This window comes from Lampris incognitus, chromosome 3, assembly GCF_029633865.1.
Source record: "Lampris incognitus isolate fLamInc1 chromosome 3, fLamInc1.hap2, whole genome shotgun sequence".
Classification (NCBI taxonomy): Eukaryota; Metazoa; Chordata; class Actinopteri; order Lampriformes; family Lampridae; genus Lampris; species Lampris incognitus.
The window spans coordinates 110,093,884-110,114,680 of NC_079213.1; the positions used below are offsets into that span (position 1 = coordinate 110,093,884).

General features: G+C 46.3%; 2 protein-coding genes across 4 annotated transcripts in view; both read left to right on the forward strand.

Annotated features, from left to right (window-relative positions):
• The first annotated feature begins 1,103 nt into the window (after positions 1-1,103).
• On the forward strand, positions 1,104-15,625 carry depdc1a (DEP domain containing 1a). The gene is made up of 13 exons (XM_056277267.1): positions 1,104-1,277; positions 3,311-3,576; positions 5,674-5,812; positions 6,064-6,194; positions 6,585-6,715; positions 7,750-7,797; positions 9,240-9,377; positions 10,372-10,773; positions 10,810-11,469; positions 12,454-12,626; positions 13,425-13,601; positions 13,808-14,014; positions 15,258-15,625. The coding sequence occupies exons 1-13, from the start codon at positions 1,230-1,232 to the stop codon at positions 15,393-15,395; spliced, it is 2,658 nt and encodes an 885-aa protein (XP_056133242.1). The 5' UTR covers positions 1,104-1,229; the 3' UTR covers positions 15,396-15,625.
• Positions 15,626-19,783: 4,158 nt separating this feature from the next.
• The window catches only part of LOC130109274 (retinal Mueller cells isomerohydrolase-like), a 32,358-nt gene continuing 31,344 nt past the window's right edge, over positions 19,784-20,797 (forward strand). For 2 of the 3 annotated variants that reach the window (XM_056276087.1, XM_056276088.1), the window contains exon 1: positions 19,785-19,867. In XM_056276087.1, the coding sequence (XP_056132062.1) occupies positions 19,857-19,867 (11 nt within the window). In that variant the 5' untranslated portion in view covers positions 19,785-19,856. Of the gene's footprint in view, positions 19,868-20,797 lie in introns of all 3 variants that reach the window. The other variant, XM_056276089.1, reaches the window with a different exon arrangement.

Genomic DNA, 20,797 nt, shown 5'->3' on the forward strand with positions numbered 1-20,797 from the left:
CGGTGCCCAGGTCAGAGCATTGAAACAGAACAGGCCCCCCCTGGTTGTGTTGCTGAGCCCTTAGACCCCCGACTGTAAACTCGATTACAGGAAACAAAATTAGTGAATTGAAAGCCCTAATAAATAAACAAAACGTGTGCACAGAGCTGGGCGGTCGCCCTTTCACCAGCTCTGATAAGGAGAGGTCGCAGAGAAACAAGTTCATTTTAAGGTTTTTTTTTCTTACTTTATTGATACTTCAAATACATTCAAACAGAGCAAAATAGACACACGAGACACCACAAAAACAACAGATAGAAGATTAAAAAAAAACAATAAAGACACAAAAGAGAAAGTCAATTATAAAAAATAAATAACAGAAAAAAAATAAGTAAATAAAGGTGAGATCATATTTTATGTAAACAGATTCAGGGATTTGCAAACGTTGATAGTTTTTAAAACCTTTGTGTTGTTTGAAGTAGAGGTCGTCCTTATATATTGTTCAACTTCTTTTTTTAAGTGCAAAGAGTTGAGGCTTTCTGCTGGAGAATTGACATTTATGTATATGAAACTTGGCTAAAAATAAAAGTATATTTATAAAAAAGAATGCATCGCCGTCTTTGTGATTAAAATTATGAAAACCAAAAATAACATTTTTATAGTAAAGGTGCAAATCAGAAAAGATAAAATCAGCGATAAACTCGTGGAAGTCTCTCCAGAATTGATAAGTGAACTGACATGAGCAGAATAAGTGGACACGTGCTTCAGGACGCATTTGGCAAAAAAGAACATTCAACATCTTTATCGTTTTTAAACTTTGATAAATATTGTTTTGCAGGGTAGAATTCGTGTAGCAATTTAAATGAAATCTCTTTTGAAGCTCATTTTAAGGTCGCCCTGCAAAAAGATGTATTCAAGTACGAATAATGAATGGCTCCTCTGTGCTCGCGCGTCTGTTTTGGTCGACACCCTTTTCCGTTCCATTCGCCGTGAAGCCGAAGCGGAAGTGACGTCGCCCGGGCGCCGTCCAATCGTTGTCCAGGAGAACGCGGCTCGTAATTTTGAACGGGGGAGGGGGGTGGTGGGAGTCCGAACAGCCGAGTTTGTGCGTGTAAATCGACCGACGACGAGTGTAAAACCAGCGAGCAGGTAGCGACACGCTTTTTGGGGGGACATTCATGGACGTACTCGCCCCTCGTTGTATCGGATGATTGGGGAAACCCGCAGCCGCAGGATTTCTCAGATTTACGATGGGCGACCGCGTCATCACGCCGGGACCCTACCGAGCGACTAAACTGGTAAGCTAACATTAGCCGAACGGTGTGAGCCCAGCCAGTGAAGGCGCCGATCGCGCGAATTGGAGGGGGGGGACCCTGAACGGGGTTCATTTGCGGGGTCAGTACGAATTGGTAAGGGGGTCAGTACGAATTGGTAGGGGGGTCAGTACGAATTGGTAGCCCCCCCCGTTCATTTGCGGGGGGTCCCCCCCTACCAATTCGTGCTGACTCGGGGCCCCCCCGCAAATGAACGGGGGGGGTCCCCCCCCTTCGTGCTGACTCGGGGTCCGTCCCCGCCCCGGGTAAACCGTTGTAAGCGGTTCGCTGTTGTGCAGCTGCACATGTTTTACGAGCGATGTGCTGAAAACTGTGGGTTTTGCACGGGGCGGCGGTCTGCTCTCCCCCCCCCCCCCCCCGGAGCTGACCACCGGATTTATCGTGTCGCCCCCTGGATGTGTGACAGCTGCTTTTTGGATGTTTTCAAAATCAACCCCTCCCCCCCCTCCCCCACCTCGCGCGAGCGTCAAGTTTGCAACGCTATCGTGTACTAGAACTAGACAGTGGCTTCCACTGTGATATTATCACTAATATGCTGCAAATGTGCACCTAATACTTATCGCTATAGTATGAATACTATGTAGCAAATGCACCGCTACTACGTCATAGTGTAACGTGCATGGATAAGAGGACACGCTGGCCGCAGGCTGGCGACTCTGACCCTTTAGTCGAGCGGTTGCGGGTGACACGGGTTCGCTTCCCGGCCGCGGCAGCTCCTGTGGTTGCGTCGTCCCCCCCGAATTCGCTACAATGTAGTACTACTTTAACGTGATTACAATGTATTACTCTGTGATACGTGTTGGTAACAGTCAGATCTATCTGCTGATTTGCTGACCGCTAATTGTAATTCACTTGCAAATGTGAGCACCCTTACTAAAAACATAGGTCACATGGTTTCGTAAACTAGAAAGAACAATGTAAAATGTTCAGTCTAAAACATCAAGCCTAGTCTCCGCCACCGTCATCAGAACACCAAGTGAGGGAATATCTTTTGCTATAATGGTGTCCATCCCTCCAGTAGAGCCCAGAGACTTGTAGGATCTATGACAAGGAGCCCTGGAGCTGTTCTGGAGGCTCCTGGTGGCCCAACACCTTACTAAGACACGCCATATTGGTTTTTCCTTTAATTTGTCACCCATCTGTATTTGTGTGATGAACTCAGTTGGGGGAGCTTTGGATACACAAGATAGTCACTATCGATTCAATTCCTTTGGATAACCATGACCTGGATGAATGAGAACATTCACAGACAAGATAGTCACTAACTTTCTCTATCTCTCTCCCTCCCTTCCCCTTCCTTAGTGGAATGAGGTGACCCGTTTGTTCAGGTCAGGTATGCCTCTTAGGAAACACCGCCACAATTTTCGTGTCCATGCCGCTTGTTTCACTGCCACCGCTGTAAAATATTCAGTCTAAAACATCAAGCCTAGTCTCCGCCACCGTCATCAGAACACCAAGTGAGGGAATATCTTTTGGAATAATGGTGTCCATTCCTCCAGTAGAGCCCAGAGACTTGTGGGATCTATGACAAGGAGCACTGGAACTGTTCTGGAGGCTCCTGGCGACCCAACACCTTACTAAGACACATCATATTGGTTTTTCCTTTAATTTGTCACCCATCTGCATTTGTGTGATGAACTCAGTTGGGGGAGCTATGAATACACAAGATAGTCACTACCCAAAGGAATTGAATCGAGTGCAACTGGACTTGGTATATATCCAAGTCCAGTGGCACTCGATTCAATTCCTTTGGGTAACCATGACCTGGATGAATGAGAACATTCACAGACAAGATAGTCACTAACTTTCTCTCTCTCTCTCTCTCTCTCTCTCTCTCTCTCTCTCTCTCTCTCTCTCTCTCTCTCTCTCTCTCTCTCTCTCTCTCTCTCTCTCTCTCTCTCTCTCTCTCTCTCTCTCTCTCTCTCTCTCTCTCTCTCTCTCTCTCTCTCTCTCTCTCTCTCTCTCTCTCTCCTTCCCCCTCCTTTCCCCCTCCTTAGTGGAATGAGGTGACCCGTTTGTTCAGGTCAGGTATGCCTCTTAGGAAACACCGCCACAATTTCCGTGTCCATGCCGCTTGCTTCACTGCCACCTCTGCTGTGGACTGGCTGCACCAGCTGCTCCGTAGCAACAGCAATTTCGGCCCCGACGTCACTCGGCAGCAGACGGTGCAGCTTCTGAAGAAGTTTCTGAAGAACCACGTGATTGAAGACGTGAAGAGTCGCTGGGGAACAGAGGATCTAGAGGACAACAACATGCTTTATAGGTAAACTACAGAGAAGGAGGTAACTGTTAGGTGGTGGGGGGTTGTACCAGTACTCTGAGCAGGTAACTGCTGTTGCAGGTCAATCGGTACCTTTGACAACATGAAAGTGAGCTGGGGAGGACAAGAGGAGAGTGGGGGTGGGGGTGGAGGATGAGATGCAGCAACCAAGGCATCACCACAACCAGCCCTACATTTAGTGATGGTGTGAGATACTTGTGAATTAGAGCTGGGCAATATACCAGCATAATATCGGTATTGTGATATGAGATTAAATATCATCTGGGATTATGGTTATTGTTATATCATTATATGATTTAAATATTGTCATTCTCTGGTCTTAAAGGCTGCATCACAGTAAAGTGATACTATTTTCTGAACGTATTTGACTGTGAGTAGAATGAACAGTGGATGTGTCCATCTGCTTAGTCATATCTACATTTTCAACATTTTCCTGTGTGTTTTATGAAAGCACCAGTAGTCAAAGTTAATATCAAGGTATCGCCGAGGGGCAATTTGTTGCACAGCCAGCAGTAAATACAATCATCATCAACGATCAACACACACCAAACGACACACAAACAATTTGCACAAAGAAACGTAGAATTACGTCGGGTTATTAAAAAGGCTGATAGCAGCAGGGACAAATGAATTCTTAAATCTATTGGTCCTGCATTTTGGCAGATTATATCTGCGACCAGATGGACGCAACCTGAACTCACTGAACAATGGGTGACCAGGGTCATCAAGAACTGACTGCCTTCTTTGTGGCTCTGACTTTGTACACATGGAAGAGGTCATTTAGATTTGTGCCTGCAATTTTCCTACACAGCTTAACAATTCCATCTAACCTGCTCCTGCTTGTCAACGTAAGTGACCCAAACCAACAAATAAAAGAGAAGGTTAGACCAGACTCAATAAAACAAGAGTAAAACATTCTCATAAATGTGGTGTCAACATTAAAACTTCCAAGCTTCCGATAAAAATACATGCGCTGATGGGCCTTCGCACAAACAACACCAGTATTTGGTTCAAAGGATAACTTATTGTCCCCAGATACTTATGCTGCTGGACAACTTCAACAGCCTGATCATGAATAACAGCAGGAAGAATAGGGGAAGACTTCTTCCTGAAGTCAATAATTTCCTTTGTTTGAGATGCATTTATATCCGAGAAGGAGCATTTACACCAGTCACTAAAATCATCCACCACTGGGGCATCTGGGTAACGTAGTGGTCTATTCCCTTGCCTACCAACATGGGGATCGCCAGTTCGAATCCCCGCGTTACCTCCAGGTTGGTCGGACGTCCCTACAGACACAACTGGCCGTGTCTGCGGGTGGGAAGCCGGATGTGGGTATGTGTCCTGGGCGCCGCACTAGCGCCTCCTCTGTTCGGTCAGGGCGCCTGTTCGGGGAGGGGGAACTGGGGAGAATAGTGGGATCCTCCCACGTGCTACATCCCCCTCGTGAAACTCCTCACTATCAGGTGAAAAGAAGCGGCTGGCAACTCCACATGTATCGGAGGAGGCATAGTCCGCAGCCCTCCCCAGATCAGCAGCGGGGGTGGAGCAGTGACCGGGATGGCTCGGAAGAGTGGGGTAATTGGTTGGATACAATTGGGGAGAAAACGGTGGGGGGGGGATAATCATCCTCCACTGGACCATGGTCAGTTTCATCGTTGCTGAGCAGGGACACAATGACGGAATCATCCACGAACTTGATGATGTGTCTGCCCTCATAATGACACTGAAACTCATTTGTGTATGAAAACAAAGACAAAAAAAAGTGGTGAGAGGACACACCCCTGGGGGGAACCAGTGGGGTCAAAAATATTGCGATTTTTGATTACAGGTGGTGGATTGCTCAGTTGTAGGTTACCTGCTGACAATGATTTTACCATTGAGGGCTTATAAAGGTACAATCTATAGTGATTCCTTTACCTTCTTATATAGTCAGACAGCAATACACTTCCAGTCATTAAACTCAAATTAGGCAAAATTCCACAGCTAAATACAGGAGGAACCAAAACTTGTTGTAGTTATACAGTTGTACAGGCTTTCGATGTTTCCACCACCTCTCTTCCCCTTCCATTTCATCAGGTTCCCCATAACCTCTCCATTAAAGCAAATTCCAGCCCCAGCTGCAGCCACCGGCCCCTTGAAGAGGAGTTTCTCCTTTAGGGATAAAGAGGGTCTCTTCAGGTTCAGGAGCGTGAAGAAGCATGACAAGGAGACTCAGGTATAACCAATTATACTTCAGTGCTGCTTTTGTAACACTTTAATCGTTTGGAGATTTAGATTTGATCCGATTTCATCGCGTCTTTACTGACCTGGGTGCATGCTTTCAGCGAAGCCGTCGCTCGTGAGGCAAATCACAATTAAAGCTCTTGATCTGACAGGTTTAAGGAACAGCGGTAGCTCGTAAATACAGTTTGAAGATATTTATCGGGATTTTGTATTTGTGGTTCATGTTGCGTCTGTGCCCTCCAGGAAAACGTAGATCCCACCCTCCAAATCCAGACAGAGGAAGTGAATCAACCAATGGGGGAGCAACAGGTCCAGAGACGAGGACTGACAGAGGAGGATGAGCAGGAAATCTGGAAAGACATCACCCTGACCCAGTACACACACACACACACACACACACACACACACACACACACACACACACACACACACACACACACACACACACACACACACACACACACACACACACACACACACTCACTCACTCAGATGAGTTAAAGACTTGAGGTTAAATGCTAACTTTAGCTATATCCACACATGCCACAGCTCTTTCTTTTTGTTACTGTCATACTTTCTCATTTATTTGTGCTCTATTGAAAATAAAGTTGTTGCACAGAATGTCAAATATTAAAAGCACAAGTTGAATTATATAAGTAGAATTACTACTAAACAAGCTCTGAAAACGTACATAATATTTTAAAACATAAACAAGAATGTGGCCTGATATCGTCTCTGCCTTGCTGTGTGTTGTTGTGTTCCAGTCTCCAGAAGATTCTGGGTCTTGCTTGTCTGGATGAGGTTTTAGACCACCGTCTTCTCAACCCACAGAATATCATCCATAATATGACCAAAGTCAACAAGCACGGAGTAGTCACGCTGGAGGACAAGACCAGTAGGTTTAATGTCTGGCAGTCAGACTGTCTTGCTTGTTTGCTTAAATTCCTTCCGTCTGCCTCCCATAATAGTTGACAGTCGGCCTCTGATGAGTTTGTGCCTCCCAGGGTATTTACTCACCAGACAAAAGCTGTTTGCCTGTATTTTTGGTTCTTTGGCAATCCACAGTGGGCAAAGAATGACAGAGTTAGGTTTCAGGCCCAACAGAGCCACTAACATGTATATACACTCAAAAAAAAATGTCAGCCCATAAGTTAAGGCCTACATATTTCAATTACATGTAATTTTCCCATCCAACCTGATCACATAGCGCCAATGTAAAATATGACTTTTTTTTTTCTTTCTTGAAATGTCATATTTTACATTGGAGTTATGTGATCAAATTGGATGGGAAATTTACATGTAGTTGAAATACATAGGCTTTAACTTCTGGGTTAAATATTTTTTTGAGTGTACTTATACGGCCATAAAGTACTTCAGTTAAAATAGTCCAACAAATGAAAAAAGGAATTTTAATGGTGTGGTAAATGTATAACAATGAGGGCGTCCGGGTGGCGTGGCGGTCTATTCCGTTGCCTACCAACATGGGGGTCGCCGGTTCGAATCCCCGTGTTACCTTCGGCTTGGTCGGGCGTCCGTACGGACACAATTGGCCGTGTCTGCAGGTGCGAAGCCGGATGTGGGTATGTGTCCTGGTCACTGCAATAGCGCCTCCTCTGGTCAGTTGGGCCGCCTGTTCGGGGGGGGAACTGGGGGGAATAGTGTGATCCTCCCACGCGCTACGTCCCCCTGGCGAGACTCCTCACTGTCAGGTGAAAAGAAGCGGCTGGCGACTCCACGTGTATGGGAGGAGGCGTGTGGTAGTCTGCAGCCCTCCCCGGGTCGGCAGAGGGGGTGGAGCAGCGACCGGGACGGCTCAGAAGACTGGGGTAATTGGCCAAGTACAATTGGGGAGGAAAAAAAGGAAGGGAGGGGGGGTGTATAACAGTGCAGTTTTGGGCTACTGGTCTAACCTGTGAAACGTCTTTCTAGATGACCTCCCCCACTGGGTTTTGTCAGCCATGAAGAGTTTGGCCAACTGTGAGTAGCAGCAAGCACACTTATAGACAGACATACACTAATAACAGGAAAGCACACCTGCTTGTGTAGGATATATGTGTTCATACTGCTGTAGAATGTCATAATCTCAGACAATATATCATTGCAAAGGAATATATAGTTTAACTAGATCATACATATGTTTTCAGTTTTGAGGAATGCTCATTTAAAAAATTTTTTTTTGACTGCCCCTCACTCAAATGGATGAAAAACTCACTCTTGTGTGGCTTAAAAAGCCCTGTGGTACTTGTGAGAGCGCTCATCGATATAATACATGCAACAAAATTGACATGCGCGGAGAAAGATGGCATAATGGTCTGAAGATTTAATATCTTGCTCAATGCCACGGTACCATTCCCTTTTTTAGTGTCTGGGAAACCGTGAGGCCTGAGCCATTATGAGATGTGTGGTATGGGTTTGAGTAGAAATTTGTAGGTCCACACAAAACTCCAGCTACAGAATAAAATCACTTTTAAGTAAGCAAAAAAAACAAAATCCTTGTTGCTTTGTTTTAGAAATATAATAATAATAATGACTATCGGCATGTCTGCATGTTCAGGTGCGGGACTTGAATGTTTGTTATTGTGAGGCCATGTGGCTGAAACTACCTGTTCAGTCACAGTCATGGTGTAGAAATATTAATGCAGATACATAAAGACGAATGTTAGTGTGTTGATTATTCCTGTACATCCCTAGAATGTACGGCAATTCATGAATATACAGACCGACTGAAGTCAGGCATCCTTATTGTTTTATCATACATATAATCTTGACACCTGAAATGACTACTGTATCGTACGAAATGTTCGGGTTCATCTGCCAAGTTTTAGGATCCTCAAGAAGGATTCTTTCAGTATCACATTGAAAAATGCTGGTTTAACGTGGTAAAAGTAGGGTGTCCGGGTGGCGTGGCGGTCTGTGCCGTTGCCTACCAACACGGGGATCGCCGGTTCGAGTCCCCGTGGGCATCCCTACAGACACAGTTGGCCGTGTCTGCGGGTGGGAAGGCGGATGCGGGTATGTGTCCTGGTCGCTGCACTAGCGCCTCCTCTGGTCGGTCGGGGGAACTGGGAGGAGTAGCGTGATTCTCCCATGCGCTATGTCCCCTTGGTGAAACTCCTCACTGTCAGGTGAAAAGAAGCGGCTGGCGACTCCATGTGTATCGGAGGAGGCATGTGGTAGTCTGCAGCCCTCCCCGGCTTGGCCGAGGTGATGGAGCAGCGACCGGGACGGCTCGGAAGGGTGGGGTAATTGACCGGATACAACTGGGGGGGGGGGTAAATAAATAAATTTTGGAAAAAGTATTGTATGTGATGTTTGATATATAAATATAGGTTGAATAATTTGAACTGACATTCAGATATTGGTTTATGTCACACTTGTAAGTTTGGATGTAGCCTAAGCGAGCTGGTGTTTGTTTCCAGGGCCAAAGTATGACAGCGGGCAGCCTTCCTATCCAGGCTTCGAGAGGGACGTCTTCAAGACGGTGTCCGACTACTTTTACAGTCTCCCTCAGCCATTACTCACATACGAGCTCTATGAACTGTTTATCAATGTCTTGGGTAAGTTTTGCGGGGAGTTTTGCCTTTCGGACAAAATTAATATGTGTGCGTTTCTTTTTTCGGGTGCCGTCCAGACTGTCAACCAGCTGACCTTTGACCTCTACTCAGCTGTGCTCTCGTTACTTTTTAGTGCAACTGTTGGTAATACAGCAGATGTATTTCTGTATAGAGATAAAGCATTACATTCGATATGCATTTGAGTGGATGCTGTTGAGGCCTGGGAAACAGAGGGTCAATGTCTCTTGAAGAGCACACAACAATTATAAACCAAAAAAAGTCATTGCAAAATATTCAGCATGTTAAATTCATTACAGTAATGGTGCTAACTCAGAACTCCCATGCAAGGAAAATGCACATTGTGTTTGGAATTGCAATGCTGAGGTTTATGTAATTCATATTGTTTTCTTTGACCTAGGTTTTGACAGGAACAGAAAGTCCTGAATGTCTCTTATTATGGTTATACTAACCCGGGTCATTTGTGTGGTGACATGGCCAGCTCTGTCTGCTCACTCTGAGATGTTAGACCGACCCCAAATCTGAAGGAAATATGTCTTATTGGCACAAAATGACATGCCCAGATCGACTCTGAGCTAGCCACAAGGCGAACGGGTTTTAAAAAACGGTCTGTAGCATCTGGCAGTACAGGTCTGATGATGTGCCGACACTTAATTTTGTTTGGTGGGTTAATGTCTTAACAGCGCCTGATGTTTATGAGTTTCACATGATTTTTTTTTTCCCATGTAACAAATGTTTCGGTTGTGGTTCTTGTTTGTCTTGCCCTAACAGCAGTATGAGCCTGCTATGTGTGGTCTGTCTGAGCCACTGGTGGTCCAGTATTCACAGTTTGGTTCGTACTGACTAACCCAGTCTTCATCTGCCTGGCTGCACTGACACTCTGTCTGCAAAAATCTCTCTCTCTCTCCCCCTCTCCCTCCCTCTTTCCATTGTCCTTCACTGTTGTTGTTTCCCTCTTCCTCTCTCTGTTCTCTACCAGTACTGTGTGGGTATGTTGCAGTGCCCCCCAGGCCTCAGCGGGGGAAGCGTAAGCTAGCTGACCCCCCATCCGTCCCCCCTCCTGCCAAGACGTCATTCCGCTCGACGGAGTGTCTCCTCCTGTCACTTCTCAGACAGGGCCTGTGTGAGGAGGCGGATTCACCAATAAACGAGGTGTTTGGCACCAAGCTCTGCTCACTGCTGAAAGGAAGTGTGGCCGGGCATCGGTTCAGTATTGGCGACCGATCATCAGGAGGCAGCTCTTTGAGCCTTGACCAATCAAAAGGCTTGATTGGCTCCACTAGGCCCCGCCCACGAAGCTACTCATTAGAGACTGTCCTGGATGACGCCACCCCTCCTACTCAGCGACAGCTTTTTTTGTCCAATGACAGCCTTGCATCTTGCAGCCGTAGCGACAGCCTGATAAGCAGCGCTACAGCCTCCAGCTTAAGCCGTGGCAAGGACACCAGCAATGCAGCTAAAACACGAGATGGCAGCCCAGACCTGTCATCCATCTGCACGGCAACTTCCTCTTCCTTTGAGAATGCCTCAGAGTGTACCACCAGAAACAGATTGTCTGTGGCTTCTGTGGCCGCACTGTCCATCAAACGGTCCCGCCCCTTGCGGCCGAAGAGTGCAGGGAGCTGTCTGGACATCGTCATGGAGACTAGGGAGGAGGTCACCAAGGAGAGCAAGTGGCACGGCCGTGTGACAAGCTGCCTGAATGTGAACACTCCACATGAGACACTATGTTCCTCTTCATCCTCTTCCAGACTCTTCCTCCCTCTTTCATCCTCTTCCTCATCCTCCCACACTTCTTCTTCCCTGCCGTTCCCCTCCTTACCTTCAGCGCCTTCGGCTAAAGTACCTGGACCTCACACTGCCATAGGGGCCTTTGGGTCCATACGTTCTTCCAGCACCACTAGCATTGCGACCCGGCCCGATGCTGCTGCTGCTGCTGCTGTGGCTGCTGGCTCTGCTCAACGCTGCCTCAGCTCTCAGGACCTCTCCAAGCTGTCCCGACCTGTCGCACTGTTCAAACCGCCTGTCTGTCTGCCCACCAGCTCCTCTCAGGGCCCGCAAACCAACTCTGAGAACAGTAAGACCCTCTCTCTACCCGTCTGCCTCTCTGTCTGTCTGCTTGTCTGTTGGCCTGTCCATTAACACGTCTAATTAACTAACTCTGGCTAACATTTAACCGTTACTACCACTAGTTTATTTTAGAAACCGCTTTAGGAAATATAAGTGCTATTCAACATGGACAAGAGTGGGAAGTAGAGATGACCAAGTAAATGAATTAATTATTTTCAAGATTCCAAGGCTACATGTCTAATGTGATTCTTGTCGGCTATTATATTATTATTATTATCTGTCTGTTTCTTATTTATTTGTTTTATTATTATTTATTTTAACAGTACTCCTCATTTAGATTTGAAAAACTGACCTCAATCTTTAAACCCAGTCAAAAGGTTAAGGTCTGGAAAAAGTTATTGTGGTTACGAGAGCCATCCTGTTGCACAAAAGGTCACAGGTTAGAGTTGAACAGCAACAGCCACTTAAGCAACACACTTGATTTCGTTCACTTGACGTTGCTTTTGGAGTAGAGCACCAGGTAAATGCCCAATATGTCAGCTCACGGCTACTAATTTTACTGCAGTCATATGGTTCTCAACTCCGGTCCCCGGGACCGTGAATACTGTCAGTTTTCCATTCTGTTCTGCCTGATTATTAGCTGTGTTGCCTGGTACGCCTGGACCTGGCAGACTAGGGAAGCAGAAGTTCTGAGGGTCCTGAGAACCAGAGTTGAGAGCCACTAATGTAGCGGTTCTAATATAGCATTGCCAACTTGTATAACTTAACATCCTCCATCGTTGTGGTTTATCCAACCATCCATCCATCTTGCCATCCAACCATGCACCCATCCATGCCTATTGAATGTGATGTAAAAGTGATGGATGGATGAGGCAGTTAGTTAGTGCTGCATTAGTTAGTGCTGCTGAGTGATGATGATTTTACAGCTCGCTAGGTGCTGGCTTCTATTTCAAGTGTCATTATAATGCTGTGTGTGTGTCTGTGTGCGTAGGCCTTCTCCAGCCGCAGTGTGAGCGTGTTGCCATTGAGGCCCTGCAGCTGTGCACTCTCCTACTCCCCCCCACTTCCCGCAGGAAGTTGCAGCTCCTCATGAGAATGATGTCCCGCATCAGTCAGAACGTGGACATGCCCCCCCTACACCACGCCATCGGAACCCGCACGCTGGTAAGGCACTGAGCCGTCAGCAGATGGCGTTGACTCTTGACTGTACCAACAAAGACATTTAGAAGGGGGGGAGGGTCAAATTTTCACATTGAGGTTTATTTCTCTTATTGTGCACAGTCAGACAACCAATGAGCACTGATTTTTGCCGAACAAGATTTCACCGCAAAACTGTCCGCTGCCTACCAACCCGGGGATCGCCGGTTCGAATCCCCGTGTTACCTCCGGCTTGCTCAGGCGTCCCTACAGACACAATTGTGGCCGTGTCTGCGGTAGGGGAGCCGGGTGTGGGTATGTGTCCTGGTCGCTGCACTAGCGCCTCCTCTGGTTGGTGGGGGCGCCTGTTCGGGAGGGGAGGGGGAACTGGGGGGAATAGCGTGATCCTCCCACGCGCTGCGTCCCCCTGGCGAAACTCCTCACTGTCCGGTGAAAAGAAGCGGCTGGCGACTCCACGTGTATCGGAGGAGGTGTGTGGTAGTCTGCAGCCCTCCCCGGATCGGCGGAGGGGGTGGAGCGGTGACCGGGACGGCTCGGAAGAGTGGGGTAGTTGGCCGGGTACAGTTGAGGGAGAAAAATTGTCTGGGTGTCATTCATAACTTCTAATAATAACTGATAATGTGGATGTTATTTTGTCTGCCTGCCTCTGTCTCCATCTTCTGTCTGTCCATCTACATATGTCATGTTTCATCCAGCCATCTTCATGCATGTTCTGTCTGTCTTTTGTGTCTTTGTGTAGCATTGTGTGATATTTGACAACCCGTTGATCTTTTATTTATTTATTTATTTGAATTCTTGTCCCAGGTGGTGCATACGTTCTCCAGCTGTGTCCTCGGCAGTGCCGAGGAGTGCGACCTGGACGAGCTGCTGGCCACCAGGCTGGTGTCATTTCTCATGGACCATCAACAAGACATCCTCTCTGTTCCCGAGTACCTGCTCTGGGCCATCACTGACCATGTACAGTACCTACGCACAGCACAGGTACACACACTGTAGATAGCTGGGTAGCTCAGGCAATGTGCTCGCACGCAGCGGCTGTAAACCTATACACCGTCCAGGCACATCTTAGGGAAGACACCGTGGAAACGGCACTCAAACACAGAAGTCGAAATGTAGGATTTATTTCTCATACTCGGCCGCTCCACCACCACCACTTAGATCTTTCTGACCCTTGTCTCTCCCGGTAGCTCCCAGCTGTCAGTGGTTGTGGGTTTGGCGACAGAGATCCGGGTGGCATTCCGGTGCCTATTCACGCCTTTTGTCGTCAAATAAGCAGCGTTGAGTTTGAACAGCAGAGAGTGACGTCTTCCCAGAAGGCCATGGAGGAACTACTGGAGATCCTGCTGACGGACCAAAACATCAGTGAAAAAGATAGATGCAAGAAGCTCAAGCAGGTACCACAGCAGTTCTCCTTTATTGACTATGCACCATCTTAAAATTGATATTTCCTTGAGAAAATTAAACGGCTCATGTGGTTGGTTGTTTAAAGGTTCGGTCCACAATTCAAAGGCAAACAAACGAGTCGCCTCACTACCGATGTGCACAACACAGGATGGGAACCTCCTATCGCACCCATATTGATTGTCACGTCTTTTAATAAAACACTAAACGGCAAATAAATCTGAGTTTTCAAAAAAAAATGTTCTGATTGTGTGAAAGGTTTGTTAATGTTGGAGTAAAGCAGGCCCATATTTTCAATTGGGATCAGATGAGAAAGACACAAAATGCTTAGTTTCAATCAAGCTCTTCAAATATACCTCAGTTTTATATATGGTCAAATAAATCACAGACTGGGCCTTTAAGAAGCTGTGGGTTCAGGCTTTACTAATACAAGAGTACATTTTTAACATTTAGCTGGTGGTTAGTGATGAGACCATTCCGGAAATTAAAGTCATACCATGCAAGATTTTCACCATGTCTATCCTTTAATCCGCCCAGTAGATGAAAAGAAGGAAGTAATTGGGTGATGAAATTGTTGTCTGTGTATTCCCCATTTGGTTTGATGTCCACCCAATATATCACTGTAGTACGTTTCTCAGAATACTACAGTCTGTGATGCACATGATGTAAAACATGGTAAACAGTAAGAGAATGGAGCGCCGTTTGAGGTGGGGGAGAGGCCGGAGGCCGGGCGATGATGGTTGGTGAAAGATTTTGTCATGATATTGATTCCCCGTTATATCGTTTTATGAAAATACTATTCTAACATAGGGTGGCGCAGTGGTTAGCGCGGCCGCCTCACAGCAAGAAGGTCCTGGGTCCGAGCCCCGGGGTAGTCCAACCTTGGGGGTCGTCCTCTGTGTGGAGTTTGCATGTTCTCCCCGTGTCTCCGTGGGTTTCCTCCGGGGGCTCCGGTTTCCTCCCACAGTCCAAAGACATGGAGGTCAGGTGAATCGGATAAGCGGCTTGGATAGATTCTAACATTGACCTAGTGTTGGCCTCAAAGTACTCTTGCAGTGTTGCCTATGGCCAGGTTTACAGGTAAGCAGGTTTTCACCGTGTACAAATCGACAACGTGAATTGCGAAACTGACATTCGGGTCGAGCAAAGTGGAAGTCACGGGCTGTCTGCGTCATTATGCTTAACCTCGCCATCGTCAGTAAAATGTTGGTGACTTTATCTCTGCTTTTGCTGTAGTTCCAGAAGCAGTACCCGGATATCTACCGTCGTCGCTTCCCCCCCGCAGACGGAGAGGACAAGCAGGACAGCAAACCAAAGATCAAACCCGCCCTCCTCAACCTGAAAAAGACCAGAGCTTTCAGCATCAGAAGCTAAACTACCTTTACGGATGCGACCGGCGTAGAAACCTCCCGTTCTGAATGCATCACCGCTGCACTCCTGTTAGGAGGCTTGGCAGGTGTCGTGTGTCGGTTTCAGCCGCTAGGAAGTACAAGGAATGTGTTGGCTGACATTTTCTCTAGAGCTACCACTATTACACATTTAGAGGCTAGCGTGCACTAGTAATGCCGAGAAGGGGGTTTCTACACCGTGTGTGTGTGTGTGTGTGTGTGTGTGTGTTTGGGTGTGGATGTGTGTGTGGGTTGTGGGTTGGCAGCAAACAAGTTGCACCCAAGACCCGCTGACAACATTACAGATAACAGTGTTGGGTATTAACACGTATTTTCTTGAAGTAGTATTTGCTGTGAAATACTGATGTTTTATCCACTTCCATCTCCGAAGACTAATGTCGTTCGTCTCTTTTGTTTCGAGCGTGCGACGTTGGCTGTTGAAGTTTGTGCGGCGGTTTACGTCTATGTATATGAGAGAGAGAGATTATGTAGCTTAATTTAATATTTGGGAGAGAAACGTCTGAGAGAGCAGAACTCTATATGCAACTTTGAATCCACTGGTCCGTGTAGGAGCGATAGACGATGGCTTTCGTGAGGTCTGTTACTGGGAGGAGGATGTTAGACTACTAGTCCTTTGCTTGAAGTTTTGGTGTGTCTCGTTTTGTGAAAACCTTGGATTATTACAATTGTTATTACATTATACTAATCATTTTTGATGAAGGGTTTTTTGAATTTGGTTTTCTCTGCCGCCCAAGTTACCGGCCGTACTCGTTCTCCGGCGTCCGTGTCTCCGTTCTGACGCCGCCCCGTTCTTTTCCCTCCTTTCGTCCGTGATTCTTGTATCTCTTACGGCCGCCACCATTTTTCATGGCTATTATGAGTTTTTAATGGGCTATATTTATGTCATCTGGCCTGTTTAAAAATTGTGTTGCGTTTTTATTTTCCCCCCCTTTTTATAAGATTTTCTCAGGATTTGGGGTTTTATCGCCACCATGAGTCTCATCCAGTTTAACAATGATTCTTGTTTTTCTAATAAAATGTTTGATATTTTGTCTTTGCTAGAGCAAACCATTGCACAATATACGGGCATTATGAATGACCAATGACCATCTAGACAGTGTAAATATATGTATATATATACACACACACATATATATATAAAATGTGTGTATATATGTGTGTATATGTGTGTGTGTATATATGTATATATATATATAAAACACTTTTAAACTCCTCGAAAAGGTACTCTGATATTTTGAATATCATTTTTCTGATGGATTTCTTCGCCAGACATTGTCAAAATACAGGTCAACAGTTTCCTCATCTGAACATCCGCTCCCTAAAAAGTTTTTAGCATCATCAGCAGTTCACACCAAACTAAAATTGCATTCTGTGACAGCGCCGTTTGTTTCCGGTGAGGAAATGCTGGCGGCGGGCGTTGAAAATTGTCTTTAAAACTGACCGTTTTCCTGAACCCAGCAGACATAAAGTGAAAGCAAATAACTTTTGCATTTGAATACAGTGAGGAATATTACCGAGCCGCCTTCAGTTCACCAAAGTGCACGCACACAACAACTGTACCCGCATGGCGAAATGCCTGTCGAGGAAAAGAAACAGGAAGGAATTCAAAATGTCTGGATACCCTGTATGAAGTATTGTTCGCCACGGATGACGTGTTTGTGTGTGTGTGTGTATGTGCACACAGCCATGTACACTCTCTTAGCCCTTTGCAGCACCGGTCTTCATGGCAATAACTGACTTTTACAGAGGCCTGTATACATCAGTAGAGGTGTTTAACTTACTTTATGTTGTTTACTATGCAAAACCTGGGAAATAAACCTGGCCGACTGTTCTATTTATATGGCTTCGATCTTCTTCTTTTTTTTAGGTGGCAGGGGTTCGAATTGATGGATGCAGTTGGATCAAAGGGGGGATCAGTTTGAGTCGTCTTCAGGGCTGGGAAATAACTCAATATTTATTGTATCGGGGTGAAATTCTTTTTTTTTTGGGGTGGGGGGTCTCCCCAATTGTATCTGGTCAATTACCCCACTCTTCCGAGCTGTCCCGGTCGCTGCTCCACCCCTCTCTGCTGATCCGGGGAGGGCTGCAGACTACCACGTGCCTCCTCCCATACATGTGGAGTCACCAGCCGCCTCTTTTCACCCGACAGTGAGGAGTTTCGCCTGGGGGGACGTAGCACGTGGGAGGATCACGTTATCCAATCGTACTCAGGCATGGTACGGAGCAACTGTACCCAATGTGAAAACGTCCATCTATCTATCCATCCATCCATCCATCTCTCTATCTAGTCTTTGACCTGGAACTGACTGCAGTACCAGACTACAGCTCAGTGGGTCTCCTATTCACCCAACAAAGAAACTCAAATATTTTCAAACTGACAACATCGAGGTGTTTGTTTTCTTCATTCCGGCTCTTGGCTTCATGCACACAACATCGTTTGGAGTTGCCCAGACTGTGGGGTCAACACACAACGTCTTAACCGGATGAGAAGTCCCCCCCCTCACGACAAAAGGGCCATCAGAAAGGCGGCAGTAGTTCCCCCTGCAAGGCCATGCGGGGTGATAAGATTACTGCTCTGTGTAATGCTCATTAACGGCAACCATTCATTCATCTGCGGCGCACAACCTTCCGCCGACCCGGCCTTCTATTCGTCGATCCATTCATCTGGCTCAATGAGAACAATGCACATAGACAGACACGGTCAACCACCCACCACACCCCACCCCACCCCCACCACCACCATCACAGCAAGCCAATGAAAGCGTTAACTTTATCTGTCTGGAACTAATTAGCTGCTCTTTGCATTCTTGCAGACATTTTCTCCACACACACTCTGCGCCACAACACACTGCTTTCAAGCTCGTTTTACAAGCTTTACCGTGGTAGGCCAGTGTGTTATTCTGTGAAGGGTGTGTGCGTTTGTGTTCCTTAAAACCTGTGTCTATTGACAATGTGTGCGAGCATGCACGTGTGTGTGTTTGTTTACTATATATATATATATATTTATATATATATATATATATATATATATATATATATATATATTTGAGGCCCAATTTGAGTTTTTAACCGTCAGATTGACGACATTTTGCCAAATGGGCCCCTTTTGGCCGACCCTCGCTTCTTCGTGGGTCTGCTTCAGGGTTAGGAATCGGGTTTAGGTTTAATCAGTCCATCGTTGATTAATGACCGCACAACCGAGGCCGGTGGAACCTGCTCTCGGTACAGCAGGGTGGGGAACCTCACCCCATCAGTGTTAGCACCATTAGACACAGTGAGTAGCACAGACGGACAACATTTACAGACGGCCGTGTGACAGAATCCACAGACAGCCTTTACAAGCTCGACACAGCAGGACGGGCGAGAGGTGTTTAGAGTCCTTGCTGCCGTGGGGGGAAACTTTAAAATGGGATATTATGGCGGACAGGTACTTACAGCGCCTCCGAGAGGGCATCGGATCGAAGCGGCGGCGAGTAGGGCGAGAGGGTCAGGGATGATCTTTTTGCTCTTTTGATTGTGCGCTTGTATATAGTGAGTCAAGCGATGGGGGGGGGGTGCGCCAATAGTCTCGGCTGCTTTATTGACTATGCACTGCAGTGTTTTTTGCTTGTGTGGCTGTCGGTGTTGTCGTACCAAACTGAGTATGGATGAGTATGGAGGAAGGTTAGGGTAAGGGTAAGGGTTAGGGTAAGGTTTGGGTAGGGGTTAAAGTTAAGGACGTGGTACTGATGGAGGAAACCACGGTTAAGGGCTAGGGAACGAGTGTAGTCACTGAGGATCTGCCAAGTATAGAAACACAAATGTGTGTGTGTCTGTGTGTGTGTCTGTGTGTGTACATTATGTCGCCAGGTTAGCGAGGAATATGTTAAGGGCCTGGAGATCATTCTGGAAGGAGTCGGGGGGGCCAGGCGGCTGAAAAGAGAGGAGACAAAGACGTCCTGTTCTACTGCCTAATATGACCAAAGGGGACAGAGAGGGGAGAAAAGAAAGGGGAGTCGAAAAAGGAGAACAGCACAGAGGGGATTACAGCCAAGGGGGCTAGACTGAAGGAGGGGAATCAGGCCGGGCAGCGAGGAGACGGTGACGAGAGCAGGGAAGTAGCAAAACAGGCCAAGGAGATGAAGAGGAGAACGGAGAGAAGGAGAAGGAAATTGGGAAGCGAGGAAGGATGGAGAAGGGGAGGGAGATGGAGGGAGTTAAGAAAGGAGAGGAGGGAGGAGGGGCCTCTGGCTTTTGGTCTTCATCTCTCTCCACAGGAAACCAGAGGCTGGTTTAAATACACCCACTTTGCAGCCTAGTGTGTGTGTGTATACCTCTCTCTCTCTCTCTCTCTCTCTCTCTCTCTCTCTCGTTCTCTCTCTCCGTTCGCTCTCTCTTTTAAAGGTGTTACTGTGTGTGCGGAGAGCAAGCAGTGCATTTTCACAACATGGCGAGTCGGTGAGTAATTCTTTCCCTTTCCATTTTCCCATAGTTTTGCCTGGCCAGAGACGCAAAACCCCCACAACCAAATTCTTTACGCAGGTTTCTCACTTACATGAAAAGTACAAGCAGCTCGTGAGTTTTACTTGGTGTTTGTTTTTCCCTCAAAGAAAAAAAAAAAAGTAGATGACTAACTATTGGTTAGATGACCTACCCAACTCCTGGTGATGTCAACTCTTCAGGCATGTTACGGTTTCACTGGAAACTGGGGGAATAACTTGGAATTTGAAAATGACTCAGGCTGATATTTTGAAGACGCTAACTTTCATTTCCCAGAAACTTTCCAAGATATTTGTTTGTACCGCTTCAAGCGCTGTGACGCAGTTCTGCAAGATCCCCAAAAAATGAATTTCATTTACTGAGCAGCACAGCAGCAGTGAGGTGCCCAAAAATACCTGGAAAGTGGCCTCCTGTAAATAGTGGATTGTATCAGCTATAAAAAAAAAAACTAAATTGAGGAGATGTGAGCAGAGGTGGAGTTTAATCTGCATTCCCTTTTTTTTTCAATATTTTATTGGAAGGAACATTGGGTATACAAAAAAACCATACCAATGCAATGGAAATGGAAATGACTGTTCCTCCATATTTTGATAAATCCCCCCCCTCCAGCCATTACTGAAGCAAAATAAATAAATACATAATCAAACATTAATTACAGTAATAACAATTATATGATCAATCAAAAACTACAAAATACAAATAAAAAAGGTTAGAGAGCTTTACATCAACAAGATGCATTCAATCATCTCATAAGTACCAAGTTCAGGAACATGAAGTACAGAGCACCATGTACAAATGAACTATTAGTAGTTGTTTCTCTCATCATCATCATCATCATCATCATCATCATCATCATCAGCTGCTTCTCCGGGGTTGGGTTGCGGTGGC

Bases quoted from the DNA above. Each gene is read 5' to 3' on its own strand.
- depdc1a (XM_056277267.1), top strand. From the start codon at position 1,230: ATGGGCGACCGCGTCATCACGCCGGGACCCTACCGAGCGACTAAACTG. The intron at 3,577-5,673 runs GTAAACTACAGA...CCATTTCATCAG, and splicing joins GACAACAACATGCTTTATAG to GTTCCCCATAACCTCTCCAT. The intron at 11,470-12,453 runs GTAAGACCCTCT...CTGTGTGCGTAG, and splicing joins GCAAACCAACTCTGAGAACA to GCCTTCTCCAGCCGCAGTGT.